The sequence below is a fragment of the Haemorhous mexicanus genome, chromosome 26 (genome assembly GCF_027477595.1).
Source record: "Haemorhous mexicanus isolate bHaeMex1 chromosome 26, bHaeMex1.pri, whole genome shotgun sequence".
Classification (NCBI taxonomy): domain Eukaryota; kingdom Metazoa; phylum Chordata; class Aves; order Passeriformes; family Fringillidae; genus Haemorhous; species Haemorhous mexicanus.
Window position 1 is genome coordinate 6886518 of NC_082366.1, and position 20330 is coordinate 6906847.

Here is a 20330-nt window from a genome sequence, read left to right on the forward strand (position 1 = left end):
ATTAGTGTCCTGATTGTCCTGCATTGCACCTCACAGCCACCATCACCCTTGAATTATGAATTTATATTGAATATACAGGCTTGAAGTATGCAAGTGAGTGAGGTCACATCTTGCTCCTCATCAAGGCAAAAAGCTTTTGTACAGTGTTTGGAAGTACAGGAGAGGAACACCTGCTCTAACAAAGTGTTGTTTGCACATTCAAGAAAGAAACTGATCACCCTAATGAAAAAAACCTGAAGAACATGGATTTGAATGAAGGATGTGCTAATAAAACTTGGCTAGGCTGTCTTGGGGGGAAAAGTAAATAGGATAAGTTTTGGCATAGAAGATTAAGTCTGTCTATACACCTAGAAGACTTTAGAGGGGTAATTGGTGGAAAGAGATGGCATTTTAGAGGGTTTTAGTCTGAAGTGGTAAAATATCTCTCAGGATTTAAATTTCTTATTGCCACAGCCACTTTTCTTATTGCCACTGCCACAGCCAGCTCCTGTGCTCATCCTGTGCTGAGCTTTTTACCTCCCTAAACAAAGCTAAATCAACACTGTTGTTAAACAAGGAGTTGACAGAACTGGAGCAGCACAGGATGGGGCTAGAATACAAACCAGTGTGAGGTGTTTATCTGGGGGTGGAGGGTCCTACTCAGCATCCCTACGTAGGCTTGTTGGCCTTGGGAGTAAACAGGAGCCAGGAGTATGGCCTGCTGATGCAAACCCCAATAAAACCAGCTGGTTTTTCCTCTCCAGTGGGATGTACTTTACAGAGATTCCACAAAGGCAAGCTGTTTGTAGTGGGTGCTCTCTGAGGTGTACTGTTCACTGCTGCTTGCTGAGGAGAGGGACAGAAGGATGATGAAAAAGGACAGCAACTTTTGGGGCATAAATTCACTTGTGCTTTTCCTCCCATTTCTTCCTCTCTAACAATAAAAATTTGCAACTGTATTCGCTTTCTGGATGTTTATTCTTAAGTATGTTCCTTTTATTTTTTCACTTTGATATGACACACGCCAAATAATTTTTCCCAAGGTAACTGAGTAATAGCAAGGTGTGTTTTAGTCAAGGTTCTGGTGACTGAGGGCAGCTGAACACCTCAGCTCTGCAGCAGGCATTGCAGAGCATCCACAGGGAGCAGCAGGCCCCCATCTGAGCTGAGTGCAGAGCTCCCGCTGCACTCAGTAATGAGGCTCTGGTCTCCAAGATGCTGCGTGTGGGATGTCCCCAGCAAGACACTGACACAATTTTTAACTCTGAAGTCCTTGGATAATGTGTTATGATGGTAATCAGAGCTCCCATGTCAGCAGTGATAGTGGCAAGGGAACAGGTCTGTATGCGCTGGGGTGTGGGCTGACCCATATGCAGCAGGAAAAAGATAGAAACTGCTTTCACAGGTCTGCCTGAGCAGTGCTCCTGGGGCTTACTCCAAGTGGAGTAGTACTGAGATTTCCTGGAAAATGAGCTTTGGTTATTGTACTCAGCTGCTGTAAACGCAGAGTTTGTTCATCTGTATTGAGTGTGTCTTCCTTCTTACGAAATATTTTGCTGCATTAGTGCTAAAAGTACTTTGTGGATTTTAATAGAATTCCAAAAACCAGAAAGCTTGCATTCAACATTAAATTGAGAACTATATCCTTCTGCTTGAATGGCAGTAAACCATAGAGAAAATGGTCTTACTCATGAATCACATTTTAATATTTTTCCTTAATACCATGTATTTTCTATCTAGTATAGTGGGGGAAGATCTAATTTGCTGAAAAGAGCAGCAAACATTGTATAGCTTCTCATGGATTTTTTCAGTCAAGATAGAACTTCTGGAGATCTAGAAATGATTTTTGCCTTTTATACAAGGTTTGCTGGTATTACTCCTGACTCTGGACAGGATTTCTCAGGTGGCTAAAAAAGCACTTTCAGAGCTCTGGGTGGTTGCTGCTGCCTTTCCCCTCTGCCAGCCATCACAAGCACCAGGAGAAGGCCAATGCTTTATTTTCTCTGCATCTGTAGTAGGTGTCCATCCTTACCATTTACTTCCTGGCTGGGAGATATTTACTTTTCCTTTGCTGGAAGAAAATCAAATTGAAATTCATATAAGCTCCAGCTTACATGAGTTATACTGTTTTCATACTTTGATTATTGATTATTAAAAAAGCTGGTGGTTCTCTCTGCCTTTCAGTATTTGCAGGTTGGATATGGGAGGTTGGTTACATGAGGCTGTTTTCTGTCCTTAGAATTTCAAAAATGGCCCACAGTAAACATATTTAAGTGAGTTAAGTATAATTCTCTCTCTTCTAATGGATGCTTTATTAATTGTAGGAGCTGGCATACCATAATACCTTTCCTTTGCCTTGCCAAACAGATGGTGTGGAATCTGTGTCCTAACAATAATACTTCCTTGGGCTAACTGAACCATTACAGCCTCGGGGCAGGGAGGAGGAAACATTCAAAACAAACATAGTTTATCCTATTGTGGCTTAATAAGATTAAAATGTTTTCCCACTAAGTTCTGCTAGCTGATGTTGAACTTGTGTTCATATGCATCAGTTACCTGCTCCCTCATTTTTTAGTCTTGGCCTTCATGCATGCTGAAGGTCTTATAATAGGTTTTCTCAAATTATTTATGTGCATATCTGTGAAAGACAGTTATCAATAGAAAATGAATCATATTAAGTTCACTTTACGGGTGAGTAATGCTGATGCATTGTTTCAAAGTAAATGGCTGCAGATGGATGTTGGAAATGAAATTGTCAGGAGAGGAAGTGTGCCCATTTAACTAAAGCTGTGTAAGAAACAGTGGCTGTCAGAAGTTTCAGTTTTTCCTGTCACCTTGTATATTTTTGGTAATGGCCCAGTTGCTGATGGTTTGAGGTATAGAAGAATCCTGCATGGCATGTGCAATGTTTTGTCCTTTTTTCCCCCCAGGTGCTTGGGTAAACCGTGGGCTAGGAGTGGTGAAGGAAGTGGATGGCCAGTTAGTATGGACATACACTGCTCAGCACTTGGGCTACTGGATAGCAGCTCCACTGCCTGGAGCAAAAGGTATGGCAACCACTGGCCAAGCAGCTCCTGAGTGCCCCATAAGGCTGTCAGTTTGACTGCTTCATTTAACAGCAGGAAGGGAGAAGTGATATGCAACCTCACCACCTGGATAACTTTTGTTTGAGCCCTTACAGCGATTTTCTTGCATGTTTTGTAAATTCATATGAAGGGATCTGTCAGAGAAACAGTGTGGCTAATTGCAGAAACACATAGCACTCTCTAACAGAGTGCTAAGTAGAAAATGTAGACCAATTTTCTAAGTTAGTTTGGACAATTAATACAAATATAATTTGTCTGGAATGAAGTAGATGTCACGGTAAGCCTTTAGTATTCCAGATGAACCTGTCATTTTCACCTATCCTGCTGAAACAGCAAGGTGAAAAGGGCAGGATGAACATAATGCCATTGGAACACAAAAATCACTGCAAAAGTACTGTTCAATTCATTAGCTCTGCACGTCATTTGGTTTTAAGAACTAATGCTTGTCTGGTTTTGTTTGGTAATCTAGAATCCATCATTAGTGCTGTTTCCAAGGACATAACAGCCTATCACACCGTGTTCCTTACGGCCATACTGGGAGGAACTGTTGTCATTATCATTGGATTTTTTGCTGTTCTTCTTTGTTACTGCAGGTAAGCAAAAGAAGTTCCAGTGAGCTCATTAGGAATAGAATTTGAGGTTGATAAAATAGTCTTTTGAGGTTAAGACTTGTTTTCTTAGCTAAACTGTAATGTACAGCCTAATTTTTTTTTTTTTAAATTACAGTTGTTACAGAACTTAATTTTAAGTTTCTGATGTCAAATTGCACCACAACCTCTTAACCAAAGTCCAACCTCCAGCTTATTTAGTCAACAGTCCAGTATTTCCTAATGTGTTCTGCAATCACCTTGCTTCTCTTTTGCATAGGGATAAATGTCGTCGGACACAGAAGAAGGAAAAAAACTCAACCAAGCTGGAGGTCATAAAAAAAGACCAGACAACGTCAACAACTCACATAAATCACATCAGTGCTGTCAAAGGGTCTTTAAAGCTGGAGGATAAGTCACAGTTATATACACCGAAGATTTCTTCATACAGCCCTCAAAGGAGAATGTCCATGGACACAGAGGATGGAAAATCACAAGACAATTTTAAAATCTACTCAGAGGATGCTTCTTATCAGTCATCCTGTCAGACTGGTCAGGCAGGAAATTCAGCCCATTCAGTGGAGCCTAGTGCTGGAGTGAGGCTTTTACAGCAGCCAAAGCACAGTAACAGTACTATTTCCCAGGCTCCTAGGGACATTTCAGACCAAAACAGGTACCTTACACTGAAAGAGGAGATGTACGGCCTTTCCCATATCCCAGAACATCTAATGCATATTTACAATCAGCCTATTGCTATTCTTCAAACCTCAGACCTTTTCCACTCCCCAGAACAACTGCATCCTGCTAAATCAGCAACTTTGCCAAGGAAAGGGCAGCTGGTGTACGGCCCCATGATGGAGCCCATGAATCGGGACAGTTACATGCAAACACTCCCCAAAATGCCAGGGCACTCTCATCCCCAGCCTTCTGCCTGCAGAGATGAGAACAGTCCCCTGGATGGTGAAGAGGGCTTGCCTTCCCAAGCACCCAACTGGGGCAGGTACACCAACAGCTTACTGGAATCTGTCTCTGTTCCTGGGACACTGAACGAAGCAGTTGTAATGACTCCGTTTTCATCTGAACTTCAAGGGATTTCAGAGCAAACGCTGCTGGAGCTCTCTAAAGGAAAACCATCTCCACATCCTCGAGCATGGTTTGTGTCCTTGGATGGAAAGCCAATTGCTCAAGTGAGGCATTCTTTCATAGATCTGAAAAAGGGCAAAAAAACTGAGAGTAATGATACCAGTCTGGACTCTGGTGTGGACATGAATGAGCATCATCCTAACAGGAAACTGGAGAGAGAGAAAACTTTCATTAAAAGTATGCCACATTCTAAGATTCTTTACTTGGAAGATCTGGATCTGAGTAGCAGTGAAAGTGGGACCACTGTTTGCACTCCAGAGGACCAGGCAGTGAGACACATTATGGAAGGAGGGAACAGGCCAGTCCTAGAACAACATAATGAGGAAGGTCTAAGGAAAAAATCTCTGCCAGGAAGTCATGAATCTGGTATCCCTTCTGCTAAAAAAAGGGATAGACCACCTCTCATGAAAAGAGATAGCAAAACCAATATCTGGAAGAAAAGAGAGGAGAGGCCGCTTATTCCTATAAATTAAAACACAGTGTGCTTTGTGCTGTCGCTCTCCCTGCTGGTTGTTGATCTCTTGCCTGCTTCTGTAATTCTGCAGTGTTGGGTTTACAAGGGAAAAGTTGCTTTCTACAAGTATCAAGAAAAGTTTCATTTTTTAATGTAAAGATTGAGTTACCAAACTTCAGCTGGGCAACTGATATTCCATGTGAATTGAAAATAGGGAAATGCTACTATTAAACTTTTCCAGTTCCTAATTTTACTGGCAGTATGAGGAAGGCCCACATTTTACTTAGCCTGTCATTCTTGGACACACCTTTGGGAATGCACAATGAGAAATGTAGGCACATGATTTAATTTTTTTGTACTTGTTGCTATTGCAATGGTAGCCTAGTTAAAGCCATTCCTAGCCTTGTTCCTAATCAACGTGACCATCTGTACAGTATTTTATATGTGAACTTTTCTAGCTATCTGCTACTACTCCTTTGTACAATGTGAAATGTTTCATCCGTTGCTCCCACGACACCAGCAGATGAGCTCTGCTGGATTTATCAGCAGAGCTCTATAGCATTACTGCCCTCCCTGTGTGCCCATCCATGTGCAATCCCATACAACACTGGGGGAAGGGGAAGTCTACAAGTGTGGCCACTGCAGTTCATGGTCCCCACTACCTTAAGGTGTTGCCCATCTGCTTTGTTTAGACCTGCTTTGTTACGCCCCGTGGATTTTGAAGACTGGCGTGGGCTGTGAAGGGTCCATGTCCAGCAGAAAAGGACTGGTTCTGGTAGCATTTGGAGCTGCAGCTACTCCTGATCCCAGTGTCTTGTTTTGGCTTCTTTGTCAGCGAACATCTTCTCTTCTCTATGCTGTTGGGCCAGCTGTGCTCCAGAATAGAGCCTTGAATCTCTGCCTATTTATAACTGAGAGTTTGGCCCATGATGAAGAAGTGTGCAGGATTAGACAAATTATGCCTTGGAAAGAGTTTCTTGAGCAGGAAAGCTTGGCACCATTGCTTTTTATTTTATGTTTAAAACAATGGGAGATTATTCGAGGTTTATGTGCCTACATTTTGCCAGCCTGAGCTGCTTTTGTCTAGGTTTGCAGAGGAGTTAAACAAGTTAAACAGGTTTTAAAAGTTGGGGGGGGGGGGGAAGGTTATGAGCATGAGACAGCAGATTGCAAAAATTTGGTTTATAATACAATATAAATACTATTTATGACTCATCTTAGAGTTAAATTTACCAAAAGTCATGAATGCATGAATTGTAACTAAGATATGTATAGAGGAAGGAAAGGCCAACAGAATATTCTTTAATTTTAATGCCCACCTTGTCAAAGTGATCATTTGAACTTTGGCTAACAGAAAAATGGATGCATCTCTTAATGTGCTTCATATAGTAAACAGAATGTATTTCTGTGGCTTTGAGGCTGTTTTCCTGGTGAAATAAGTTCCAGCATTTTGGCTTTAGCAGTTTGATTATAAATCATCCTAACAAGGCTTTCTAAATATTTCCCCTAGAGCTTGTTTAAAGGTCTGTACCAAGATCCAAACATACAATGCCTATATATGAATTGTGAGGTGAGTGGTGCTTGGTTGTCTGCCCTGTAGTGCACTCAAGAGTTGGGAAGTATCCTATGCAGCTGGGCTTCTGGGAATATTTACTCAGGAAATATTACTGTGAAATATGTCTGTGGTGTTGGGATTGTCAGTTGTCTGTTGCTGTTTCTAGAAGAATATGGAAGGTAACCAGGATGGTACCAGCAATGCATCATTCCAAAGTGAGTATTTGCTTCACGAACAAAATGTTCCTATTGAATTCACGAGAATGAAAGTGCAAATAAAAAGTGTGTGTGAAAGTGTGTGTGGTGGGTTGATCTTGGCTGGATGCCAGGTGCCCATCAAGCTGCTGTATCACTCCCCTTTCCCAGCTGGACAGGGGAGAGAAAATAAGATGGAAAGCAACTCCTAGATTGCGATAAAGCAGTTTGGTAAGGCAAAAGCAAAAGTTTGCATGTGCACAAAGAGGAAAAAAATAGGTTTGTTCTGTACTTCTCATCAGCAAGCAATGTGTGGCTGCCTCTTGGGAAGCGGGGCTTCAACACTTGTAGTGGTTGCTCCAGAAGGCAAACCTTGTAGGTAACAAATATCCCCACTTCCTCCTCCTTTCCTTAGCTTTTATATCTGAGCTGATGTTACGTGGCATGGAATATCCCTTTGGTTAATTTGAGTCAGCTGGCTTAGTTGTGTCCCCTGCCAGGATCTTGCCCACCCCTAGCCTGCTGGTTGGCAGGGAATGCTGAGAGTCAGCACTGATGCTGTGCCAGCCCTGCCCAGCAGTGGCCAAAACACTGGTGTGTTATCAACACCTTTCCAGCTCCCAAGGCCAAGCACAGCGCTGGGAAGGCTGCTATGGGGAATGAACTCGTCCTCAGCCACACCCAGTATCCATGGGCATCACCATCACAGGTGGGAATCTCAGCTCCTGTGCCTGGAGCGCCTCCTCCTCCTCCTTTGGCACTGACCTGGTGTCTGCAGAGTTGTTTCTCTCACATGTTCTCACCCTGCTCTTCTCTTGCCACAATTACATCTGCACGGTAACTTCTTTTCCTTCTCAAATCTGTTACCACAGTCACCATCATTTCTGACTGGCCCAGCCTTGGTCAGCAGCGGCTCTCTCCTGGAGCTGCTGTCATTGGCTCTGCTGGACATCAGGGAAGCTTCTGGCAGCTTCTCACAGAAGCCACCCCAGTAGACTCCCCTGGCCAGCCAAACCCAATACACATGGTAAAGCAACTGTCCCCCTGCAACCCCTGGAGTGCAGATATCCACCTGCAGCCTGTGGAGGCTATGAACCCATGGGAAAGCTGTGCTGCAGCAAGCTCCTGGCAGGAGCTGTGGAGAGAAGAGCCCCTGCTGCAGCAGGTATCCTGGAAGTACCAGTGGGCCTGTTGGGGACTCACACTGAAGGCAGGCTGTGCCTGAAGGACTGCACCCTGTGGAAGAGTGAGTGAGCCATGCTGGAGCAGTTTGTGGAGAACTGTTGTTCCTGAGAAGGACTCAAGTTGGAGAAGTTCATGGAGAGCAGCCTCCTGTGGGAGGGACCCTGTGCTGGAGCAGGGGAAGGACCTCTGTCCTTGAGGAGTGGCAGAAACCACGTGTGATGGACTGACCCATTCCTGTCTCAGAAACCCATTTTTGTCTCAGAAACCACACATGATGGACTGACCCATTCCTGTCTCCCTGTGTCACTGAGGGGAGGAAGTAGAGCTGGGAAGGAGGGAGGGGTGGAGGGAAGTTGTTTCTATGATTTATTTCACTTGTCATTATCCTGATCTGGTTGTGTCAGTAATAAATTCAGTTAATATCCCCTAGGTGAGTGAGTCTGTTCTGCCTGTGACAGTATTCAGTGAGTGATCTCTCCCAGTCCTTGCCTCAGTTCATTGGATTTTCTCTCCTCTGTCCACTTTGTGGAAGGGATTGGTAAGAGTGGCTTTGGTGGGTGCCTGGCATCTAGCCAGGGCCAAACCACTACAGTGTGTAAATACGTCTGTAATTAAATTGGCCTCAAGAACCTAAAAGAGGTTTAATTCTGATTCACCTATTTCAGATTTGAAAATGGCTTGTCATATTAGCATGCCTTTGGTTCTCTTTCTAGGTAACAGGCATTTTGTTTTCCAGCACCAAATACATTTTCGCAAAAAACCTTTTTTTAACGTACAGTCCTACTGGATTTTTTTTATATGACTTTCTAGGCCCATATATTGATAATTTCATCCTTTGCATTGTTGTATACATTAGTAGGAATCAATTTATATATGCACATTTCTTCTGAAAGCTGCCCTTGAGGTTCAATATTGCCCTGTTTGCAGAGTTGCATTGGTCTTGATGGCTCCCTTTTCAACAAGAGATTATTATACACTCTGTTGAACATAATAGGAAATCCCTGACAAGCTAATGGTTTTGAGGAATTCATATTAAGTTCATATGCCTTTGCTTTAAATTTTGTTCACCTACAGTAATATTTCAGATTTTTAATGCATTTTTCATTGTATATACCAAAAAAGACCTAATTTCTCAAACTTACTTGTATCATCAAAAATACAGACTACTATAAATGGCTTTATTTATGTGAATTCAAAGGAAACAAGTTTGGCACTCCATTGTTTTCATTCTCTGACAGAACAGGTATCTGGTCGTTAAAGAAAAAGGATTAGAAATCCAACTCTAAAATTATTATGATTTATATTCATACAGAATATTTCCAAATATATCAGTCTTCACATTCCAGCTGTATGCTGGAATTTATGCACTGGAAATACCTGTATTGCCTGCTAGAGATTAGAATTCTATTTGGCTTTAGATCATTTAAAGGAGTTTGACTATACTGAGCTCTACAAATTTTAATTCCACAATGCATTCTACATGATGTCTAACATGTGGAGAAGACAGAATGTCACAGTGAAGCGTCACAAATGAATGGATTTCTATATTTCTCTTTATGATTTCAGCATATGAATTTATAGGAATCACTGAATTTATTTTTTAGGGTTTTTTTTTCTGTTGGCTCTTTGTGGCATTAACAGACAGTTAAAATGCTGGTGCCAGAATTAGGCCTATACAAAAATTAGCAAGGATCCGTGGCACACAGCTCTTGGAAAGGCTGAGGAAATATTCAGAGGTTTTCACTTCTTTGAATCTGGAGGTTGCTTACCTTGAGAATAAGAAGGGAGAAATGTCTGTGAGGACACAGGAGAGGGGATACAGCTTCTTTCTGATGCTATTTTGTAAACTGATATGTGTTTGGGCTTTGGTGGAATCAATTCTTTCTGAAGAACACAAATGTTTGCAACACTTATGTCTCAGTTCTTCACAAGGCACTTCTTGAGCTGTCAGCTTTTGCAAGAAAAGCCCTTATTTATGTACATACAGTTTTAAGTGCAAGCTCATTGACAGTAATTTTTAGATTGTTACCAAATGATAGATATTAGGGATGAAAAAAAAAAAAAAGGTGGGGGAATCACTTAAAAATCACATTTGATTAAGAGAAAAAAGTCTTTCTAGTGCAATCAGGAAATAGAGCTCTGGTATTACAAACCTGAAAGTAAAAATTATGTGTTGATTAGGAACATTATTTACCACCATAAAGCTAGAGGGGACGCACCAAAAATAATCCAGGATGTAGGAATGTTTAGTTGTCTCCTTTGTTTTTATGCAGTAATTTGTACCAAAGAGGATGAAATGAACTGGCACCAGTATAAATTCTTGTTAGTTAAAAAGTGACAAAGTTTCACAACACTACTGATCAAACACTGTGCAAATGAAAAGGCAGTGCACTACATCTGTTGTCTAGTGCATTACATTAGGAAATTCTGGAGATAAATTAGCCTGCTGAAGTGCCTTTCTCTTTCATCTGACCTATTTTATCAGTGGGACACCTGACTATCTGAAAAGCACATTATGGTTTTATTTTCTGTTAGCCAAAACCCCCTGAATTCATAAAATTATGTAGCTTTAATAATATTTTAAGAGGCAGATCTAGTGCTTTTTATGTTGGAATACTGACTTCTGCATGTCGATGATAACGGTAGTTGTTGTAAAACCTAGTTTTGATATTTTATGTTTGAAAAGAAATTTTAAAAAATATATCTTTAGCAATCTGAACAGTAGTGTCTTTTAAAAATGCTCATATGGGATCTGATTCAACTTTGTGTGTCAAGTGCAAGCATCTTGAAGTCACTGGATTTACAGGTATGAAACTGACTGGGATATTAACTTCAAAAATGAAATAACTTATGTTTATAAATAAACACTTTTAATGATAAAAGTCCTTTTTTCAGCTGCTAACTTTGCTTGTCAGAAGCAGCAGAAATTGTATGGAGATCGGTATGTGATTCTTATTTTCTAGAACCAATTTGTATCTCAATTTGGAGCCTAACCTGCATTGGTTTTTAATAGCTTTTTAATTTTTTTTTAATTCAGTGGTATTATGAGAACACAGTACTATGCCTACAGAGCTAAAGGTGAGCATTCTTTTATAGTAATTTGTACTAATTTGTGCCATACTTCTAGCAGTAGGCAGCTACATTTGTGTTAAAGAGTTTATATGAAAGGTGATTTAAATGACTTGAATCTGAGCTTTGTTTCCTTTTAAAAGCAGTATTCATTGTGTTCTGAAAAGATTCAGGTTTTTTGTTAAGACTGGCAGGGCAAAACTCTGCCATTCTTTGTTTTGCTAGCATGCTCAGCCTGAAAACTGTTTTACCAAATGAATTTTTTCAGTCAGTTTCAGGACTTACTGAACATTCCTATAGTCCCCCTCCCCAAAACATCCTGGTACTTTATTCCACAGGTAACGGATTTAGTTCCTTTGAAGCACTTGTTGCACTTCAGTCCATGTCAGAACAGTACTATTTTTACATGTCACTGTGTAGAAAGGCAGTTTTTAGTGCTCATTAGAGCACGTTACTCATGCAAAGCCTGGCTCTGGGTGTTGCAAGGCAGGTGAACTCATGGCCCTGGCTGTGCTCACCACCTTGAATTCTGGAGCCTCATGTTCAACAAATGCTTCATGACCTCAGCAATTATTTTCAAAAACTCTCTAGTATGGATATTGTTTATGTAAAACATTCCTGATATTCGGCATCCTGGTTTTAAGTATTTCTACCTTTTTATATTTTGTCAGAGGTGTCTTTTCATCTCTGTATTTACTACAGTATCAGTGTATCTGTTGCTGAAAATGTAACTAAGGTTTGTAAAATGTTACAGCTTATGCAATATAATAAAAATTTGAAAAAGTTATCGATGCCCAAATTTTTATTTGTTTATCTTTGAAGCCGTATGTTGTGTAGGGAACGTCTCTCAACACTTTCTTTCAAAATATCATTAAAGGTATTTCTGTCATCACTATAATTCCCATGACAAAGGAATGTCATCCTCCCTCAGGTTACCAATTCTAATAGAGTCACATTCTCTATTCTGTTTCTTGTGAAGAAAAACTTACTGTAGCCTTCAGCTGGACCTTGGAGACAATTTCCTTGCAAACAAAGCACATTAGCAGAATAAGAAGCTAGCTTTAAAAGTTTTCAACCCTTTATGATGAAGTCATAGCTAAAGTATTTATTTGGAAAAGCACAATCCAAATGCATACTACAGAATCATTTGGAGATGTACTGCACTAAGAGCAAGTTTAAAAACATCTGCTTTGTTTGCCATGGATGTTTGTTTACAAAGCAAATGTTGTCTACTCTCTAGGTGAAGTTGATGCCCAGAAGATTTTTTATTTTATACATTTTTCATTAACTTGTAGCTCTGTAGACTACTATTGTATAGTTATATAGCTCCTAACGAACTCGAGTACTTTTCCTACCTTTTCTCTTAGATTTTAAAACAGCAAGATAACCTTCCTGGAATCCTAATTAGTCTTTCCTCTAGAGTGAACCAAGGACGTTTTGGTTTTTTCCAGATACTGTAGGCATAATAAATGTGGGGCTAGAAGCTGGGGCAGGGTGGGGGAGCTTCAGTGGGGGGCAGAACCAAAATGCAGGGTTACTTAACTGTTCCTCTAATTGGATGATTTCTGTTAAGTATGCTAATTTGCTGTCTGGAGCAATTTAGTGCATTACACATGTAATCATCATGAGCAGAACTTTCCTCATGACCAAAAGGTTGTCTGCTCTAAGAAAATTGGATCAAGGTGTGTTGGGCATCATAGGAACAGCTGCAAAGAGAAAACCCATCATAATGAATTAGTCTCATATCAAAGAAACCATAATCTAGGGGGACAAGACAAAGAGGTGGGGAAAACTAAATATTAACTGATGTGGCAGTAATTGTTCCGATACATACCAGATTCGTGATAATGACATATTGGGGTTTTTTAAATATATATATATTTGGAAATGGATTCAAGTTTAAAGAAAACCAGGTGAATGATGTAGGAGGAAAAATGAGCTTTAGAGTTTGGGGGTTTTTTCCTCCCACATTTCAGAAGAGATGACCATCAATGAAGTGACTAAGATCACAAAATTTTCAATTTGGACAACATACAGCTGGTTTTTTCAAACCACTTCCCTCAAAATAATGTCTTCTTATTTTAGTTATTATTCTGTGTTTTTGAAGAGGCACATCAGTGTGTGATGGAGAGCAGACAGATGAAAATGCCACGATTTTTCTTGCAGCCAGGAGTAGGTCACAGTTGTGTTTTAAATGCAACGCTGCAATCAAGCCCAGTGCAGTTCAGGGACACTCTTAGGAGCAGCATGCTTTTCTGCCACAGCCCTGCAGCTCTAGCAGGCTGCATTTTTACACCTAGGCTTTCATCTAGCCATGGCTTCTGCCATGGAAAGAGAGAAGAAAATTCAAGTTTCCAAGCTGTTTTATCAGAAAGCAGCTTTTCTGTGTTTATGTAATAGAGAATTAGGGTAGGGGTTAGAGTTAGGGTTTAGGGGTTAGGTTTAGGGTCAGGGGTAAGGGTTAGGGTTAGCACATATAGTTTTTCTTCTTTTTAAATATATACCCCTATAGCTTCCCTAATCGGTGTTCCAGCTGGCAGTAATCAATACTGCCTAATTGATTGACAGCCACCAACCACATCCTCAGTATCCCCAGGTACACTACCAGACAAATAATGACACCCTAATAAAGACTCCATTGCACCCTACACAATTACATAATTACATAACCAGGCACTCCACCACCACAGCCGCCAGTCATCATCAAGCCCAGCAGCTACCCAACCCTGTCGCCGCCATTGCATCCCATCATACACCCACCTCCTGCAAGCCAGCATAGCGCCCCCAGCCGTCCTGCGCGGCACGGTGCAGGCACAGCGCCCCCTGCCGTCCCGTATGGGACATTTCAGGCACAGCCCCACCGAATGAGGTCAGCACGTCGGCACGGCGCCCCCGCCCCGGCCGCACCCCCAGGCCCTCAGGAAAGACCCCAAGCCCTAGGTGCCTTGACGGCTGCCTGACCGAAACGCCGACATACACCTCACGTTTCAAAAACAATTCTCCGTAGCGACGACCGATGCAGGTGAACCGGAATACTATCACAGACACGGAAGAGCCGCAGAAGGCACGCAAAAAGCGCAACAAATAAAGCGGAAAACAAAAAAAGTCGCGAAAGCCGCCATCTTTTTTCTTGCATCACGTGATGGTATGGGCTCCGCCATCTTTGTTCCCGCATCACGTGAAAGTAAGGGCGCCGCCATCTTTCTCCTCTCGTCACGTGACAGCCTGGAGGCGGTTATCTTTGCTCCCGCATCACGTGACTCCTTTCTGTGCCCTAGGACCAGCTATCTCAAAGAAGGATGACCCTGGCATATACTTAACTCTTATGCTGCCCAGGAGGTTTTTTGTTTTTTGTTTTTTGGGTTTTTTTCCTTATTTTGTTTATAATATAGATAGTTCTAATTAGAGGTCCATGGAGAACGTCTTGACGTCCGCGTCCAGCCGACAATGGATTTTGTCCGCTCGGCTTCCAAAAGCTAAGTGTTGGGGCCAGTAGTTGGGAGAAGGGGAAAAACTTTTACTGTCACAGGGGGAAATTTGATGTCAGCTTAGCGGAGAGGTCCATAGTGGGACAGGCTCTCTGGATGTAAAGGGAGAGGGTTTCTCCTCAGCCTCACCAGACCCTTTGCCAGGCAGGGCAGTTCCGACCCATCCACGCCTTCTTGTGAGCTTTGTGTCGTCAGCCTTCTTCTACTTGCGACATCGTCACAGATCCGTCCCCCGAGGAGCTTGCCTTCACGTCCGGAGCTACGGCCATGGTCACCCGGCAGTGTCTGCTTCCTTCTCTAGGCTTACTGAGCCTCTCGAGCATCCTCTTAACTGCTTCGGCACTAACTACTTTTAACGAGTTACATTCCATCATCACGTGCTATCGTCATAGGGTTTTCTTTCCTTCAGCATCCTCGGCCTCTGGCTCATCTTGCGCTGGGAATCTCAGGTCCATGAGGTGAAACTGCCATGCAGTTTCCACTCGTGTCTGTGTTATGTCGTCCGTGTCTGTGTTATGTAGTCCGTGTCCATCGTCCTCCTCGTCATAGGCCTTTGTTACATCACAACGCCTTATCATCACCATTCTGTGCCATATTGGCCGTACTTCACTCACGTTCCTTCCCAGATATCGCTTATCCCGGCATCTTAACGTTTTTACTCTTTGAGACGGGCAGTAGTACACAAGATGTTCTCATCCATCTACCTTCTCAGCTTTGGTAGTGCCTTTTTTTCCCATGCCAGTCTCTTGGACTTCTAGAGGGAGTGTCTTACACTCTCCTCACGTGACTGCAGTAGTTCTGTAGGTTCCGTCTTCTCAAAGGGTATATGGCTCAAGAATTAATCTTCTTGAGAGTTATCTCAAGTCGTGGCTTATATTGTATGTACTTGTATTGTATGTACCTATGTTGGCTTATATGTACTTATGTTGTATGTACCTAGGGTGGCTTAAATTGTATGTACCTATATTGTATGTACCTATGTTGGCTTATATGTACTTATGTTGTATGTACCTAGGGTGGCTTAAATTGTATGTACCTATATTGTATGTACCTATGTTGGCTTACATTGTATCCTTTTATGCAGTATGCAATTCTGTTGGATTATATTGTATGTGCTTATACTGTAGATACCGGTGTTGGCTCATATTGCGTGTATTAATATTGCGTGTATTAATAATTAATATCCTTAGGATCAGAGCTGCCCTGCCCTGGCACGTAGTCACAGTTAGGTAGAACAGTTATAAAAACTTTACTGTTCATTTGTTGCCTGTGGGATTTTGGGTAGAAAATTTATGGGCCCAGAGCAGGGACAAGTCCTAGCTGTTAGATAGGCACTCGTTGACCGCTTTCTGTTGTCACACAGGTCCCCGAGACTACAGATCTTCCCAGAATCTACCATTTGCCATCAAGGAGCGGCAGCCAGAGGATGCGTCGAAGCACGTTCTTCAGCGTCTCAAGTAAAGGCCGCAGCGAGTGCAAGTCGAAGAGCACGTGAGTGAGAGTGTGCAACCATCCGAGTCCTCTCGTCTCTGCATGTGCGAGCGTAGGCTGACCGGCTCCAACCCCGTGCCCATGACTTTTGCCTTTCAGGTTTTTCAACTAATTTTTAAATTTAGAATAAAAAATCCCCAGCCGGGGGGGGGGGTTTCCACCCCGGCTGGGTTTTTTTTCCCCTCAGTCCCGGCCGGTCTGCGAGGCAACGTTCATCACCAAAGTTTGGGCGTGGAACGTCCAGGGACCGGGGTTATCGTCAGGCAGGAGGCTTTTTTGTGGGCTCCCGGGAACCATGGTCCCGAGAAGTGCCGCGAATGCGTGACGGGTGTTACCAGAACGGTTGAGGTGTGAGTGAGGGTGGTTTTGTGTGTAAGCTAAAAGAAGTTAAGGAGTTGAAGGGTTCTAAACTTGTATGACTTTTGCCTTTCAGGTTTTTCAACACATTATTAAATTTAGAAAAAAAAATCCCTAGCCGGGGGTGGTTATTTTCCCCCCGGCGTTGCTGTTCCAGGGCCAGTGGCCTGGAGGGCCCGGCGGGCTCCTAAAATTCCGCATTGCGCAGGATGCACCCTAGACAGAAGATGGCACCAGTGCCAAGTCATGCTGGTTTGAGAGTGCCAAGTACATCCTGCAAACTGACACCATGAAAGTGAGGTGGTGACTTTTACTTACCTGGGAAAATGGCCGGCGTTGGTGTTCCAGGGCCTGTGGCCCAGAGCAGCGGGCAGGGTCCAAAAATCTCTATTGGGCAGGATGCCCCCCAGATGCAAGCTGGCACCAGTGCCAAGTCAGGCTGGTTTGAGAGTGCCAAGTACCTCCTACAAACTGACACCAAGAACCAGGGTTGGCGACTTTTGTTTCCCAGGGAAAATGGCCGGGGTTGGTGTTCCAGGGCCAGTGGCTCGAAGCATCTGGCTGACTCCTAAAACTCCGCATTGCGCAGGATGCCTGCCAGAGGCAAGCTGGCACCAGTGCCAAGTCAGGCTGGTTTGAGAGTGCCAAGTACCTCCTGCAAACTGACCCCATGAAACTGAGGTGGTGACTCTTGCTTCCCTGGGAAAATGGCCGTTGTTTGTGTTGCAGGGCCTGTGGCCCCGAGAGGCCGGCTGGCTCCTAAAAATCCATATTGCACAGGATGCCTGCCAGAGGCAAGCTGGCACCAGTGCCAAGTCAGGCTGGTTTGAGAGTGCCAAGTACCTCCTGCAAACTGACACCATGAAACTGAGGTGGTGACTTTTGCTTCCTTGGGAAAATGGCCGTTGTTTGTTTTGCAGGGCCTGTGGCCCGGAGAGGCCGGCTGGCTCCTAAAAATCCATATTGCGCAGGATGCCTGCCAGAGGCAAGCTGGCACCAGTGCCAAGTCAGGCTGGTTTGAGAGTGCCAAGTACCTCCTGCAAACTGACACCATGAAACTGAGGTGGTGACTTTTGCTTCCTTGGGAAAATGGCCGTTGTTTGTGTTGCAGGGCCTGTGGCCCCGAGAGGCCGGCTGGCTCCTAAAAATCCATATTGCGCAGGATGCCTGCCAGAGGCAAGCTGGCACCAGTGCCAAGTCAGGCTGGTTTGAGAGTGCCAAGTACCTCCTGCAAACTGACACCATGAAACTGAGGTGGTGACTTTTGCTTCCCTGGGAAAATGGCCGTTGTTTGTGTTGCAGGGCCTGTGGCCCGGAGAGGCCGGCTGGCTCCTAAAAATCCATATTGCGCAGGATGCCTGCCAGAGGCAAGCTGGCACCAGTGCCAAGTCAGGCTGGTTTGAGAGTGCCAAGTACCTCCTGCAAACTGACCCCATGAAACTGAGGTGGTGACTTTTGCTTCCCTGGGAAAATGGCCGTTGTTTGTGTTATAGGGCCCGTGGCCCGGAGAGGCCGGCTGGCTCCTAAAAATCCATATTGCGCAGGATGCCTGCCAGAGGCAAGCTGGCACCAGTGCCAAGTCAGGCTGGTTTGAGAGTGCCAAGTACCTCCTGCAAACTGACACCATGAAACTGAGGTGGTGACTTTTGCTTCCCTGGGAAAATGGCCGTTGTTTGTGTTGCAGGGCCTGTGGCCCTGAGAGGCCGGCTGGCTCCTAAAAATCCATATTGCGCAGGATGCCTGCCAGAGGCAAGCTGGCACCAGTACCAAGTCAGGCTGGTTTGAGAGTGCCAAGTACCTCCTGCAAACTGACACCATGAAACTGAGGTGGTGACTTTTGCTTACCTGGGAAAATGGCTGTTGTTTGGGTTGCAGGGCCTGTGGCCCCGAGAGGCCGGCTGGCTCCTAAAAATCCATATTGTGCAGGATGCCTGCCAGAGGCAAGCTGGCACCAGTGCCAAGTCAGGCTGGTTTGAGAGTGCCAAGTACCTCCTGCAAACTGACCCCATGAAACTGAGGTGGTGACTTTTGCTTCCTTGGGAAAATGGCCGTTGTTTGTGTTGCAGGGCCTGTGGCCCCGAGAGCCTGGCTGGCTCCTAAAAATGCCTATTGCGCAGGATGCCTGCCAGAGGCAAGCTGGCACCAGTGCCAAGTCAGGCTGGTTTGAGAGTGCCAAGTACCTCCTGCAAACTGACCCCATGAAACTGAGGTGGTGACTTTTGCTTCCCTGGGAAAATGGCCGTTGTTTGTGTTGCAGGGCCTGTGGCCCCGAGAGGCCGGCGGGCTCCTAAAAATCCATATTGCGCAGGATGCCTGCCAGAGGCAAGCTGGCACCAGTGCCAAGTCAGGCTGGTTTGAGAGTGCCAAGTACCTCCTGCAAACTGACCCCATGAAACTGAGGTGGTGACTTTTGCTTCCCTGGGAAAATGGCCGTTGTTTGTGTTGCAGGGCCTGTGGCCCCGAGAGGCCGGCTGGCTCCTAAAAATCCATATTGCGCAGGATGCCTGCCAGAGGCAAGCTGGCACCAGTGCCAAGTCAGGCTGGTTTGAGAGTGCCAAGTACCTCCTGCAAACTGACACCATGAAACTGAGGTGGTAAGTTTTGCTTCTCTGGGAAAATGGCTCTTGTTTGTGTTGCAGGGCCTGTGGCCCCGAGAGGCCGGCTGGCTCCTAAAAATCCATATTGCGCAGGATGCCTGCCAGAGGCAAGCTGGCACCAGTGCCAAGTCAGGCTGGTTTGAGAGTGCCAAGTACCTCCTGCAAACTGACCCCATGAAACTGAGGTGGTGACTTTTGCTTCCCTGGGAAAATGGCCGTTGTTTGTGTTGCAGGGCCTGTGGCCCCGAGAGGCCGGCTGGCTCCTAAAAATCCATATTGCGCAGGATGCCTGCCAGAGGCAAGCTGGCACCAGTGCCAAGTCAGGCTGGTTTGAGAGTGCCAAGTACCTCCTACAAACTGACACCAAGAACCAGGGTTGGCGACTTTTGTTTCCCAGGGAAAATGGCCGGGGTTGGTGTTCCAGGGCCAGTGGCTCGAAGCATCTGGCTGACTCCTAAAACTCCGCATTGCGCAGGATGCCTGCCAGAGGCAAGCTGGCACCAGTGCCAAGTCAGGCTGGTTTGAGAGTGCCAAGTACCTCCTGCAAACTGACCCCATGAAACTGAGGTGGTGACTCTTGCTTCCCTGGGAAAATGGCCGTTGTTTGTGTTGCAGGGCCTGTGGCCCCGAGAGGCCGGCTGGCTCCTAAAAATCCATATTGCACAGGATGCCTGCCAGAGGCAAGCTGGCACCAGTGCCAAGTCAGGCTGGTTTGAGAGTGCCAAGTACCTCCTGCAAACTGACACCATGAAACTGAGGTGGTGACTTTTGCTTCCTTGGGAAAATGGCCGTTGTTTGTTTTGCAGGGCCTGTGGCCCGGAGAGGCCGGCTGGCTCCTAAAAATCCATATTGCGCAGGATGCCTGCCAGAGGCAAGCTGGCACCAGTGCCAAGTCAGGCTGGTTTGAGAGTGCCAAGTACCTCCTGCAAACTGACACCATGAAACTGAGGTGGTGACTTTTGCTTCCTTGGGAAAATGGCCGTTGTTTGTGTTGCAGGGCCTGTGGCCCCGAGAGGCCGGCTGGCTCCTAAAAATCCATATTGCGCAGGATGCCTGCCAGAGGGAAGCTGGCACCAGTGCCAAGTCAGGCTGGTTTGAGAGTGCCAAGTACCTCCTGCAAACTGACCCCATGAAACTGAGGTGGT

The 20330-nt window shown here is 44.6% G+C and overlaps 1 protein-coding gene across 1 annotated transcript in view; it reads left to right on the forward strand.

Annotated features, from left to right (window-relative positions):
• FAM171B (family with sequence similarity 171 member B) overlaps nt 1-12041 on the forward strand; it is a 37915-nt gene extending 25874 nt beyond the window's left edge. The window contains exons 6-8 of the mRNA XM_059868241.1: nt 2910-3026; nt 3535-3658; nt 3933-12041. Of these exons, the coding sequence (XP_059724224.1) occupies nt 2910-3026; nt 3535-3658; nt 3933-5268 (1577 nt within the window). The 3' untranslated portion in view covers nt 5269-12041. The remainder of the gene's footprint in view (nt 1-2909; nt 3027-3534; nt 3659-3932) is intronic.
• Nucleotides 12042-20330: the final 8289 nt, after the last annotated feature.